The sequence below is a fragment of the Acanthaster planci genome, linkage group LG14, assembly GCF_054643075.1.
Source record: "Acanthaster planci isolate LZ-2023a linkage group LG14, COTS_SCS, whole genome shotgun sequence".
NCBI lineage: Eukaryota > Metazoa > Echinodermata > Asteroidea > Valvatida > Acanthasteridae > Acanthaster > Acanthaster planci.
Genome location: NC_141790.1, coordinates 12,247,671 through 12,262,541, shown reverse-complemented (window position 1 = coordinate 12,262,541; position 14,871 = coordinate 12,247,671). Strand labels below are relative to the sequence as shown.

The 14,871-nt window shown below is 38.0% G+C and overlaps 1 protein-coding gene across 3 annotated transcripts in view; it reads right to left on the bottom strand.

Moving 5' to 3' along the window:
• Nucleotides 1-1,274: 1,274 nt before the first annotated feature.
• LOC110983591 (NALCN channel auxiliary factor 1-like) overlaps nucleotides 1,275-14,871 on the bottom strand; it is a 39,026-nt gene continuing 25,429 nt past the window's right edge. For all 3 annotated transcript variants that reach the window (XM_022242946.2, XM_022242947.2, XM_087145681.1), the window contains 2 exons: nucleotides 9,131-9,290; nucleotides 1,275-7,699 (listed from right to left, as the gene is read on the bottom strand). In XM_022242946.2, the coding sequence (XP_022098638.2) occupies nucleotides 7,488-7,699; nucleotides 9,131-9,290 (372 nt within the window). In that variant the 3' untranslated portion in view covers nucleotides 1,275-7,487. The remainder of the gene's footprint in view (nucleotides 7,700-9,130; nucleotides 9,291-14,871) is intronic.

The window sequence follows — 14,871 nt, the reverse complement described above, 5'->3', positions numbered from 1 at the left end:
TGAATTTCTTTAGTCAAAAGCATACTGAACACAAGGCCAAAACTCTGCATGTTTAGAAGACAGAAATACAGAAAACCAAGATTTATCCAACGGAAATTCAGACTCCAAAACCCACCTTCACAACACATGATTTGATGATACAAACTGAATGAATAGCAGCCAAAATAAAGCCCAGGTGAAGCTGAACAGTGAAAAAGCAAACAGCTATTTTGTGACTTACAGAAGATTCAAGAGTACTGCACCAAATGCCCTGGTCTCGGCGGATTCAGAAAAATGGTAGTACACGCTTGATTGATGTGAGTAGGTATGTGGTGGTGAGCATTCCATTCAACAGTCAAAAGGTTTTCAGCTAGTTCGATTGTCGGGTAGTTTAGCTTGTCAGATTGCTGAATAACTTGACAGGTAGATGTCCCGTCCTTACAGCAGCGTCCAGTCATTCCTGTCATCAGCTTCGCCATCCTTACTTCAGCCGCACCACCTTTCTCCAATTTGTCCACTAGCAATCTACTGAGTTGGGCCTTCTACTCCTTATATATACCACTCCAAACACAAAGAAAACTATTTGGAAAGATCTAACCAACCACATAACACTCATTCCATGGGCAGGTTTAGATGAGGCATCCACACACCTGCAGTACATGTAGCTGAACACAATACATAATTGGTCCACTGAATTCTTTACATTAGCAAAGGTGGTATCAATACAAGTTTCAACTAAGTTGTCTTCTGTTATTGACCTTTTCACAAATAAATTCATAATTATGCACACATGCGCACAAATGGCCTTAGCAGCAAGGTCCATTGAAAATGCACAGGGGTGTGATTTTGATCATTTTCTCTCAGGTTTTCTGGCTTTGTTCAGTTTTTTCCCATTAAATTGTTTTTGCTATAAAACAGCATGACAGGAGACTGACTTAGATACGGCAATCTCATGTGGACAGGTAAAATCACGATGGTAAAATCTTTTTACAGAGCACTCAAAATCCCGCTCAGATTAGAAACTAATAGCAAAAATGATTGCATGGGATTTTCTGAAGAAAAAAATGAACAAAGCCAGAAAACCTGAGAGAAAAATGATCAAAATCACACCCCAGTACATTTTCAATGGCCCTTGCCGCTAAGGCCATTTGTGTGCATGCGTGCATAATTATGAATTTATTTGTGAAAAGGTCAATAACAGAAGACAACTTAGTTGACAAAATGACAGCATGCAGCTGTCATAAACAGGCACTTGAAGTATAAACAAAGAAACAAGTGAAGCTGAAAACTCGATGTTCTGTCGAATATTAAGTAACTTTGTTTTATTCACAAGATCCTCGTGGTCATGTCCAAGCCAATGGGGTTAAACAAGGAAGACGTCAAAAACCAAATGATATCAAGTCAGTAGTCAACTCAAGATAATTTATGTTGCATGGAAAACAACAAATTAACAAAAGAAAAAAATACAAGTCTCTCAAAGTTCTTAAGTTACAAATAACTTATAGCAGTACAGTCAGAGTATCTGTTTGATGCATACCAACTAGATGCAACATATGCTATTTAAATGAACTGATAATAACATGTAACACGTGCTGTTATTCACACTTGTTGACTTTATAAATACATATACAATATTCACAATACTACAGACTGGTCGTGCAGTGTAAACTCAGAAATAAACATTGTCCACAGTGTGCCAACTATTATAAAAGGCGTGATTGCACTACAGAAATGGCTGCGTGATTTTTGTCAACATTTAAAAACTTTTGATTTGTCGTCTCCTTTTAAGAGTGTGGCTTTTTCCAATTACAAGTCCCAAGTGAAGCACTGTTAACTTAATGAACTCAATGAACTTAAAAAGGAATTAATACTCCTGGCATAAGGAACCTTAGTATGAATACACACTGGTCTGCCGCATGAAGATACAATATTTGCAACAATTGACAAGTGGATATGTGGTGTGAGTTGAGCTAACTGGATACACTTATTCTAAATGTACAACAGGTGGATCTCGGAAATTAACACAAGCTTTTGATTATCTGAATTCAACATTTTGAACTGGTTAATGAGACGACAAGTCTACATTTTGGCTCTAGTCAAACTACTGACCAAGGTGAACATGCAGACACCGGTTAACCTTTCTCTGTAAGGTAAGGATTTGGAACCAGGTGTAACATTGACACCCAGGTGTAAAATAACACTGGGATCAAGATTCCAAATCAAATCAATCAGTTAAACCCTGGTCAACATTTTTATCTCTACTCACTCCAAGCAACATACATGTTTCTTTTCATGTTACGTTATGTAGATTTAGCAATGACATTCCTTTTTGAAGTCTAACTCCAAAGGTTTTTCAAATTCACTTGTCAATTGTCACATTTAGCATCTTCACTGCAGATTATAACCTGAGCTAAAGCCCTGATAGGAGCAATATCATGGCTGTCAGCTATAGATTCCTCCAGTAGACACCAGTAGAGGGCACTATTCCTTGTGACAACTTTGAAGTTCTGAGGAGATATAATGTGTCATCCACGTTCGTCCATGTCACATGTTTGACCTAAGCCTCCTTGCTGCCTATTCTAATGGTCTTCATATTCTGTGTTCATGAGAACTTAAAATAGGGGTTAGACAAGCATGGAGGTAGTTGATAAGGGTGTCAACCGTCAGTAGAAAGTCACTCCATTGCAGCGGTCCATATCCTAACCATAAATGTCACATACATCTACAACATAAAAACCAGTGAGAGAAAAATTGACTACAAGGCTAACACAGTCATACCAAAAAATTATGGCTATGGTAACATCAGGGGTACTTCCTCTTGGCCAAGCTGTGAGTGTCCCCAAATACTACATGATATAAACAGGATGACTATGGTTTGTACAAATATCATCCCACTGCCTGTGTCAAAGGTCATGTGAAGACACAGTTATCATAGCCATAAAGTACTGATAAATAAACCAACAACTGGATATACAATCTTAATGCACATAGTCTAGATCTTTCGCCATAAATAAATATCAATAAATATACTGTAACATTAAGTTCATCTTATTACTTATTAAAGCTTTGTCTATTCTTTTTTCTTAGAGTTGCAAATGCACCAATTTTCTTTTGGCATTGCCGACAAAAATGATCTTAAATAATGAATATTACAGGTGAACAAGTAAATGATTTAGAATTTGAGAAATTTCTCTTGGTGACAACATGATTATCTTGATATGATGAAAACAAGGTACATTGAGGAATGAGTCTTCAAGTGCTACATGTAAGAAATGAGAAGTCCCCTTTGAATGTGTTTTTTTTATCAATTTGCCAGACGTGAAATCTGAGTAATGTTTTATTCTAAATAAATGAACGTGTACCTGGCACTATTGGGGTACAGAGAGTCACCAATCTGCTATAAGACATCTTTTTTTAATAATTTTTTTCTTCTTTTTTTTCTCTTTTAAATTTTTTTTAATTCTTTTTTTGATTTTTACTTTAAAATGACACCTACTCTGTTGGAGTTTCTTTTTTGTGTTTTTACACTTTAAAATGAGCTCTATTTGTTTCTAAAATATTTACACTGCGAGATAAAGAGGCTCTTTTCGGAAAAATTGGCAACAAAACACAATTAAATGGAACGAAAATAACAACTTTACATTCAGAAATATAACTTACATAGTATAAAACGTACATTACAAATATCTAGTCAATCAAAAAGGACAAATGCCATATGGGGACATATTGATCAGCAAGGTCTTATTTTCCTGAAAAAAGTTATACACAAACATAAATTTGATGAGGCAGCTGAGTGCCATACTTCCATTGTTTGAAACATTAATTATGAAAATGAAATTTGTTCCTGAAATGTTTACCTATGACCCACTGGCCAACACCAGAACTGACATTATAGCGCCCTCTTCAGTTTCAAATTATCCAGGTTGCAAAGGCTTCATCATAATTTATTCTACAAAAAGAACCTCTACATGTACAAGTACAATCAATCGCAAATTAAAAAAAACAAGAGAGAAAAACCGTGCCATGTTTCCAACCTTCATTTTACCTTTTCATGTAAAAGAACCCTTTTACAAAGGAGAGATGGCCATTCCAAGCTGTGGTGATACCTGAATAGTTGATGATTCTTGATTTTATGAGATTTTGTTATTTGATTCCTTGTTCTGCATACAAATTCACAAGGTATTCAAATTTGCCTACGATGGGGATAATAACATATGTACAAACAACAATATTTCACACAAAACAGAGGAGGCTTGGAGTGGGTGGGTTGCTACGTACCAGTAGAGCTCACAGTGATCTAGTGCACAGCACTAGATACCTAATCCGCCTCAACACCAAATACATGTACTTACACTTTTTGTTCTTTACTGTGTCCAGCATCATTTACAGGGAGGAGGAATATACTGTACATCTAGGTATCAGGGTCTACATGTTTGTAACAGAGACTGTGATTGGTTAGAGTCGGCAAGTATTAGCCAATCAGATTAGTTGATAAGGGAGACTGTTCTATGTTCAGATTGTCTGAAAACATGTACTTGGTTTCAAAATGCATTTTCTGAAACAAAAAAGGAAAATCTTATGTACATGTCTATAAAAATCTCAATGAATAGCATCAATCTAACCAAAGTCCAAGTGAGTACAGTTACATGTATATATGATAGTTTTGATTCAAAATCTTGGAACAGAGAAAAAGTCTGTGTTCACCCAATAAGAATTTCTGTATGTGCATCTGTCATGCAAGGTTCACACTAAGAGTCATGAATACCAAGTTCCCAATGGATCTCACCATGGCTGACAAAACAACTAAGCAAGCAAACACAAACAAAAATCTCAGGGTTTTTTCCCCAGACTGCAAAATATGATTGCAGAGTTAAACCAGCAATAAAATGTCTGCATTATCAAAAAAAGTTCCGGTTGATGACTGAATCTAATTTGTGCTAGATATTTGCCGCCTCCAATCCAACCCAACCATGCTATCCCACCTGAGTTAGAATAGCCAACTATCATGTGTAATAATATTATAATATATCTATGAATACTTCCCATATAGTCCTCTATATAGTAATGTATCTGTGAGTGTACAAGAAACGTGTATGCAACAGCCAAAATACCTTACTCATGTCACAGTTACCACTCCACTGAACAACCGCTCTCGTCTGTTTTACAGAAACAAAATTGTAGCAAAAGATTTCACCAGATACGTTTTTACGTTAACTTACAGTATAATTTCACATCCTTTTTTCTTAAAAATACATCAAACATGGTCTACAAGCAGAGAATAATAATGAGAACATGCTCATCAAAATGTAAACAAAATAAACCAACTCACTAATTACAAATCAACATATAAAAGCGAAAAATGCACTCAATGAGCTCAACACTGAAAACAATCAGAAATAGATTGAATTTATAAATAAAAACCATTTGACCTATTTCTTCAGTAATGGTTATGACAACTATGGTTGTATCATTTAGGTACGTGTATTTAGCTTTCTCCTGACACTGTGTACCCATAAATGTTGACTGATATTCTAAAGGTCACATACCTGCAAGGAATTGTAGGAGTTATGGCTCTGTGGTAATCCACATGTACATACACAACCCCAGTGTACATTCAGATTCCCTTTGGAGCCTGCCTTATGAGAAGTGACAACTCAAAATGAAATCCGATAAAATGCCTGGCAATTCTTTGGTTTCTACCATTGACAAAAAGTTTTTAAGAGGAGAATTCTTCCAGGAAGAGTTATTTCATTTTCCATGTTTGTATTCTGGATATTAATCGTAAAGATAAATTGACAAGATATTTTTTATGAGGTCTAGCGTGATTGTCCTTAAACTTTCTGTTCATATTTACCCTTGAAATTCCCCCTTCTAATTACTGGCAGGTGACTTTCCAGTATCAAGCATTCCACTTCTTGCACCATATCCAAATTTAGCTTTCCACTGGTCGTAGAAAATTGCCAAGAGTTACTCAATTTATCCTAAATAAAGTCAAGAATTAGTTAGTCTGTTCAACAAGAAACATACCTATCATGCCTATTGTAATAAATTCCTACATTTCATGTTACATAATTCTCTCTTTTTCAAAAATGGTCCATCAACCTCAGTAAAAGAATTCATCCATCACAGACAAGATGTTTGTGGACATTTGGAACAAAATGGAGCAAAGGACGTAAGCAAGATAAACAGTACTGTCAAAGTGTATCTGAACTTCTCTGATCCAAGAAAATAAAACCCCCTCAATTAGAAAAAAAAACCTTCATGTATTCTTCTTACTACATGTACTTGTGAAAAGGGATGGATACGTCACTGGCCATGTTTTCCATCATTCACAGAAGAACCAAATTTCAACTTGTGAAGATTTACTCCCTTCAGCATCATAATGAGAGCAGTAAAGTAAAATCTTGATAAACAACATTTGCCCTGGACTGTATTGCTGTTTCCCACAAACAGTTCTCGGAATAATGTGTAAACGGAATCCAGCACTGCCAAGCCACTTTTTAGGGCACCATGCTAAGATGATAATGAAGCATCTTTGAACTCAGACCACAGACACGCCAGGCAGGATGCACAGACAATTCTCCTAATATTAAAAAAGCTTATTGAAATACAAGAGTTCAGTATGCACACAACTCATGGGGGGCCGTAAGTTGATGGTGTGCAAATAATCAAGTACATGTACAGTAGGAAGGGATTACAGTGAGATGTGGAAATCTTAGCTCCAAACATCACATTAATGGCAGAGTACAGAGATTCTTATTTGTGCATTAAGACCGGTTGATTGATACATTCATGGGCCTTAGCATCACAGAAACTTCAGGATGATGCAGCAGGAATACTGTATATAGGAGAAACTGTACTGGTTCAGAAAATTGCCACTTTCAACTATCTGTGTGTATGTCTAGAATAAAAGGATGACAGATACACTTGGCTGGATGAAGATGTAGAGTTATACACGTATGTAAGCTAGAATCCTTTTTTTTCTGGACAGTCTTTAAAACACAGAGGGCCAATTCTTCAATGGACTACCCACACCAAATTGAATACATTTCACTTTCAAAGTGGTTCACAACTTTTCTGCTTCAAAAATTATTTTGGAGTGAGTGGTTTATCTTGCTTACAAGAGACTGTAAATTTGACCGGAATGGGTCACGAAGAGCACATCCATTTCTACTGCCAAAATGGGCATTTAAGAAACCCACAACTGTCACCCTTGGACCAGTCCTTGAGTTGTATGCTCATTTACAAACTAAGAAATTATGTTGATAAATGTAACAAATACTGCAGGCAATGTAAAAAACAACCAAAGACAAAGCAAGCATTTGATGATTCCAATTCCAACAGATGAACAGGTTGCCATGGTAACGCTACCTGCATGTGATGGAAAGCTGACGAGGATGGCTCCCGGATGCAACATCCAACTCGGACATGTCAATCAAAAGAAGTTCCCTAGTGCCTCCCCAAAAGGGGGTGGGGCTTCCTCCTCCTATGCAAATTCCAGTGGTAGGTCACACAAATGTTCTCCAAATCCACAGCATGGCTAACTGTCCAATCACGAGCCTTGTTACAGATGCTTTGTATAAGCTGACTGTGCCTGATGGATCCGTTCTATTGGTCACATTTACTGTGCACTTGCCCAATGCTGATTTATGAGAGTAGTCACACTGAAAACATGGTGCTTCATGGGCATATGTAGAATTTTCATAAAGATCCCGGTGCCCTGCAGCACAAAGACAAAAGAAGAAGAAAAATACACACTTTTCAATCAAAGAACAAAAGTGTTAAATTGCTGTGCTGGATAACATGACAAATAGCTGGTTAACTACAAGTTGATGTTAATTGGTAAATGGAAAGAACGACAGAAAAACAAGCCAACAGACAGGAAATGGTAAGAAGTCAGACAGAAGCTGAAACCTGTATGCTGTATCAGTCAACAGCATTTCTGATTGTCAGGTTACAGATATGGATCACAAAAACAGAGCAGGTGATACACATAAAATTAGTCTTGGCCTGAGAACGTTGTTTCTGTACACCACGCGGGTGACATGCGCTGGCAAGCACAGTGTAATAGCAGTAATGGTAGAAGGCGCCAGTCCATAAGAGACAAACTGTACTGAAATTCAGTCTTGGTGAATTTGGCAGGCCTACCACATAAATTCTGAACACACCTCAGCACTCGAATGACCATGAATAATAGTACAAGCACATCACATGTGCATCACATGCACATCACATGACAGTTGAAATTATTACATCAATGTACGAACCAGTACGGTGTGTTCCCACCGAGTGTGTACATAATCATCTTTGTGAAGGCATTTGACTCGCCTTTTCGATAAGACATGTACTTGTAATCAACCCCCAAAATCTGCAAAAAATGGCCTAATGAGTGGTTCCTGATATCACCAGCGCACTTGATGTTCACAACATTACAACCCAATGGCCTGTAGTGTCAGTATACCTTGGGTTGTGCACCGATTTACAACGCTGCATGAAGGAAGCTCCTGATGGGTCTTTCAACGTGCCAATACGGTACCCCTAGAACTGTGTGGTTCGTCATAATGCTGTGGCACACAACGTGACGATGAACCCGATAGTTCTAGGACTACACACACAGTCAATGACTTGCACATACATATGCAATAGCTACTGGTACATGTAGTTTGCTGTATGCGTAAGGTTCACTTAATTCTCTGACTCCTTGAAGAAAAGGCATCAAGATGCCATCGGACAATATAAGTTTAGAAAATGCATATTCTGATTCCTTTGAAATGTTGGATTTTATATACTTTGGAAAACTTTCTCCTGATACCCTATTACATTTGGTGAATTAAAACCATGCATTAAGGTGCCAGTCTGGTTCCTAACAGTTCTGAGTTGACGTGCATGCACTGTCATGCATAGTAATTCCAGCACCTGAGGTAAACTCAGAATGTTTCTGATGGGCTTGTCGAACTCATCAAGACTGGATCTCAGTGCAATTCATCTCCTATGGATTGGCGCCCTCTACTGCTACTGCTGTTGAGCTCTGCTTGTCGCTGTATTGGTATGGCACATATAGCGACAAAAACAATGCAAATCCTGTCTTAAGCCAAGACTGCCATAAACTTGTCATTGCGGAACTGTCTAAAATTGAACAATATAAACTTACGTGGACAGAAGTAGCTCTGTCTACCACAGTACTGTACAGATGGTAACAAAAAGGGGCATTTCCTTGAGGTTTCGTAACAAAATTCCAAACATGGCTTGATGAGTCGACCTTCATCATAGAAATCGAAGGTTATCCCACACAGCCAATCTCTGTATGCAATCTGCAATAGCAAAGAGACAACACATATGATTTACGTCAGGCTTCATAACAGTGAGTGAAAGCTTTTCAAGACATTTTTTCAATTGTAAACACAAAACCCAACGTGCTGTATGCACTCGTGTCTTCATGTTTTCAGATTGGCAATTATAACTGAAGAAAGCTAGACACATTTTAAGTGTACACTGTACATGTAGTAAGTACGTACATGTTGTAAGAAAACAAAAATAGCACGGGTGATTCACACAAGTGTGCCACCAAGAGTTTGCAACACGTTGGCCAATCACAATGTGCGAAATCTGTCGACCCTTTCCAAACTCACATTCCGTTGTCAGATTTCACACGTTGTGATTGGCCAGTGCGTTGCAAACTCTTGGTGGCGCACTATTGTGAAACGGCCATATTGAATAGCAATACGTACATGTACATGTTAATGAGCATAAACTTGTTGCTCATGAGTGCAACTTGTTTCTTGTGTAGAACATGTACATGTATGTGTACACTGTAAATATACAGTGTACATGTGCACATGTACATATACGGATTATTGCTACAGGACAAAGAGATCATACATTGGAAATCAAGAGAGAGCAGAATACACTGCAAAACAACAAACACAGTCTCTTCATGATGTAAACACAACCTGATAGTGTCAGGGAAAAGAACACACTAATCTTGTCAGTTGGCATTATTATCAGGCCCACTGTAGCAATTAACAGGACCGCAGACCCAACACACGCTAAGACAACTGATTAGGGCCGATTAGTCCCGGTATTTAGCATGCGGTCCTGAGAGAGCAACAAGATCACAGCGACCTCCTCAAGGTTAGATGCCACTGCTCTATTAGATCAGACATCCTCATCCAGTACGTCTGCTGTCTAAGATACTCCTACCTGCCTGCCTCCTGTCTTGTCTTGCTATCTTGATGTTAAATGACAAGTTGGAGCAATGCAGGAATTCATGCAAGGGTCCAATGTGCAACTGGATCCTGATTACGTTTTACATGATATCCACAAGCTTCGTGCATGGCATATGATGTGTGTTGAACCTAACTAGCGTATAACGGTATATCTCAAAAGCTCTGATATCTACATGCAAGACAGACTTCTGAAATTTTCCTCTTAGCAATGTTTAAGAAATTATGTTTTTGTACAATACAGGGTTTTCACTGAAGAGCAAAGTAGGGAAGTTGAAGAGTATTTAGAGGAGAATCCAGTTTCACGAGGTGTGTGTCCGACAGCCTATTGCTTATTGGTTGTCACGACAATGAATGACACATTTTGGCACTAGCAAAGACAGAATAATCCAAGGCGTCTAGAAAATTTTAACCTTAAGTCAAGAATTTTCCCCAAAAAATAAGTCAAACACTGACAACATAAACTGAACAACCTTTCATTTTTTTTCAACAAGGTTCCCTTTTCTGACTCAACATTTCCCTAGAGAATCTGATTCATAATGACAAACGGTCACGCTCAATACTGCGTCTACGTGTTACATTGGTTATGACAGAGTGTTGCAGCGCAGTCATTAAACAATGGGTTATGACACGACCTTTGTAACCAATTAAATCAGGCAAGTTTCAACCTGGTAAGCGTGCAAATTGGTTGAGTGAAACTGGTCCAATGGAACCAATAACTACACTGTACATCAATTAAACAAATATCTTGGTTACACACGTGTATCCTGGCAAAAGGCTGGGTGTTATTCTTTACACAAACACGAACCAGAAAGGACTCTGCCTAAAAGCACAGGTCCACGGTTTAAAGCAAAGGGGCACCTTGGTAATCCTTAGGCTACTTGGGCCTCTGAGCTGGTTTGGGCTCACTCACCTTTCACTCTTTAGACATACCGCTCCACACTTTCTAGGGGTGTGAGTTGACGGGTATTTTTAGAACCGGATACCCGTTTATGACAATACTGGATACCCGGTACCCTTAAAATATAAAGAAAACTTAACGAATGGCATTGCAAGCAATTCCAGAGGATTACGTGCCTGAAACATGGTCTCTTTTTCATATGTAGGAAGCATCACATTGTTCTAAACATTAGAGGGGAAACCACCACCCCCTCCCATTTTATTAAATGAAATTATTACCATCAGTTTGTAATAAAGCAGCTCTGTTGATCTCTGAACTGTGCATGTAGTTACATGTATGTCTGCGGGACCAGGTTTTTCAGCGGCACGGTAATTTTTCAGCAGAATTCTTCCTTTCACCTTTAAAGTTCACATTTATTTGACACATGTACATGTATGTCAATTTTGTCTTTCTAATAGGGGTACCCATCCAAAAGAGATGGAACCAGGTTTCATATTGACCAGCAGGTACCCGGGTAACCGGCACAGGCCAAGCACCTTCATGAATTATTCAAGTGAAAAGCTGGAACCAAATTTTCCGACAAACAGCAACTCTGTTTTTCAATTTTCATCAAATCTGGATAACCTTTTCAAAACTAGCATGTCAAATTTTGATGCTTTTTAAAACTGGGACATTGAGTTTCAAAATGTTGTGAAAGCCCTTACAGAGAAAAATCAGGTTACAGGGGTCAAATCATGTTTTGGTATGGTAGACAGGGCACAATTGATATCAATGATGCTTTCAAAACAGTCCAACTCCTTAGACACGATGTAAAACTTGGGATTGCTTTGTGATGTTTCTCTAAGATATCGTCTTACTGAAACACTCAACTATTTTGGCATAAGAATAACAAGATCTACCAGTAACCAGTAGTCTCCACTACACTAAAAAGAGAACATGAGATTTAAAACAGAAATGCAAAAACAAAACACTGCCAATCAAACAAAAACCAAAACAAAAAACAGGAATAAAAATTCCTAAAATACAATTTACTCTTGACAAAATGAGACGCAACAATGATATCATATCACTATTGTTTATCAGGTGGATTATTTGTTGGAAGTAAGTCTCTTTAAAACGATGTAATCTCCAAGTCTATAATGACGCTGTTCTTACATCACCATCCACAGCAAGAATTGCTGCTGACCTACATGTACATGTATATGCCACATAGCCTGGAAGCCCAAAACCTGCTATCCTTACACCACAATAACTACCACATCCTCAGTGGTTTTTTCCACTCAAATGACATTGCTGCAGGCTATGTGGCTCACAATTCCTTTAGATTTCTGTAAGGGCTAAGAGAGATCCCAAAAATAGACAGCTAGGTCTGCATATGAGTACACCATCGTGCTAAACTGTGAAAAGATACACTACGAAAGTACTTGTTATTCAGACCACTGTACACAGGCAAGTCTCAGCAAAGCAGTCAACAATTCATTATTTTTTTCTTTCCTCTCAATTACCATGCAAAATTGGTTCCAAATTCATGTATTTATTACTCCATGACAATCGACTCAGAAAAGATCATTTATAATTTAGGATGAATAGTTCAGCAAATGCTTAAGGCTTGTCTGGTTGATATCGTGACATATAGACCTCAATGCATTAATTGATTGAATTTCAACCATCCTGCACAGATGTATGGCCTGGAGTAACTCAACCGGAAATATTAATACTCACGTGATTGTAATTTTTAATTGGGTGAACATCCAGCTCATTGACTTAAATCCACGCAAAGGAAGGCTGATTGGAAAGAAAACTAACAGTTTATTGGTACATGTGCACTATACGTTTCCCTGGAATTTTTAAAAAATTGAGTCCATGTAACTTGTTTTCAATTTACGGGGAGAAGGCTATTACTACATGTAGCTACGAAGTCCAAAGCTGTACTGGAAAATCTACATTTTGGAAGAATGTGTTGAACATCAGTCAGTCATGTTAAATAGAATTCTAGTCAAGGAAAAGTTGAGACTATTCTCTGACACCTACAGCTCATTACTTGTATGTGAAATAAAAGATGAGGGAAAATGCACTACGGAGGCACTGGAGGCACAGGTGCATGTCACTTGTACTTTGACCTCCTGGATTTCTTTATATTTTTCCTTAAAGTCTCACTTCTGCAAACAGCGCACCCATACAGTTGTTGTGAGTACTCAGATGTGAAAACAATCATCTTTTGGCAAAGGTTGAATGTGAAGGTTGATGCCCTCTATCTTCAGCAAAAGTCTGGGGTCATTTTCACAAATGTATATGTACATATATGGACATGTTGATGTACATGTACATCCAGGTTAAAAGGAAAAGCAAAAGACCACTGATGAAATTTTCAGGAATGGAAAGAGACTTTAATAAGTGGCATGGTGGCAGTAGGACATTTGGCCATGGGTCTCGATTTGTTCATTTTAATGAATCATATTTCTTGACACTGTTAGAACCAGTTTGCACCTTTAAGAGGGATTAATTAAGCCGTTTTGCCAAAGACATGTATCGGCCATGCACTGGTGTTCATATTATTGTCACAGACAGTTACCAATATCGTGGCACACCATGCATGACACAAGGGAGGCTCTAGCATAATTGGACCAAGGCCCGCTGCTAGATTGGTGCAAGAGTATCACCTCATTAAACACCATCAGAAATACTGGTAGCATATCAAACTATTTCTGGAGCAGTAATGTTGATGATGCAGTAGCTACCCCTGACCCTTGAAGTTTAGTATAAATCACACAGAATCTTGTTGGATTTGGTGTAATTAGGGTTTTTAAGTAATTGACCTGGGATCAAACTATAAATTTTTCAAAAACTGTAAAACAAATGAGTTCTTGAGTTTGAATAAAAAAATAAAATAGGAATTAAGAACGGCAACCTACATGTAAATGAAATTTAAATTTTAACAGAAAAATAGCAAGAAATTAGATTGAGGTACACAAGATGAATAAAACGGCAGAAGGAGCTGGAATGACAGGGAAACAAACTGATATCAAGACAGTAGATGAATAAACAACTGCTGAAAAAACCTTTATATTGTGCATACAACTAATTACAATTAAATGTTCATTCTTTGCACTAAACTGACAAGCATATCAATGTACCTGTGTGTAGATCGTGCACAATGAATGTATAGGTCATTCCAAATCCTTGAATTAATCAGCCAATGAGCTGAGATCCCTGTGGTCTGTCCGCGGACCCCTCCACCTCATTGACGTCATACTTGTTTGGTTATAAGCTGGACAACCAGACCAAATTAGTCGATATAAACGGTGGTCGTCATGCTAATAAAGAGAGTGCCATCCGGGGCTACACCAAGTATAGGTGTTTATAAATAGACCCAATGTTAAACCAACAAATTGCACCAGATCCAACAATGTGCTTTTTATTTTTACATAGTTCAATCTGATGCAATTACACAGCTTCAAATACCTGCAGTCATGTTGCCTGTTGGTACAAACATTCCAGAAATGAAGATAAGGGTTTTACTCCAGGGGTCAAGAGGCACTTTCTATTGTCAGAATTCAATTTCTGTACCCAACTCCTTTAACTCCTGCCAGATCTAGTTTCTCCACTGGCTGAATAGGGAGATGAAGCTGGAACAATTCCCAATGTGTATGAATTCCTGTGATATTCCACACACAGCCCAAACATTTTGATTCTAGTCTTGGTTTTGAATGACCAGAAACTCACAATGCTGAATGACATCCAAGTGTACATGTACAAGACAGTAGAAAT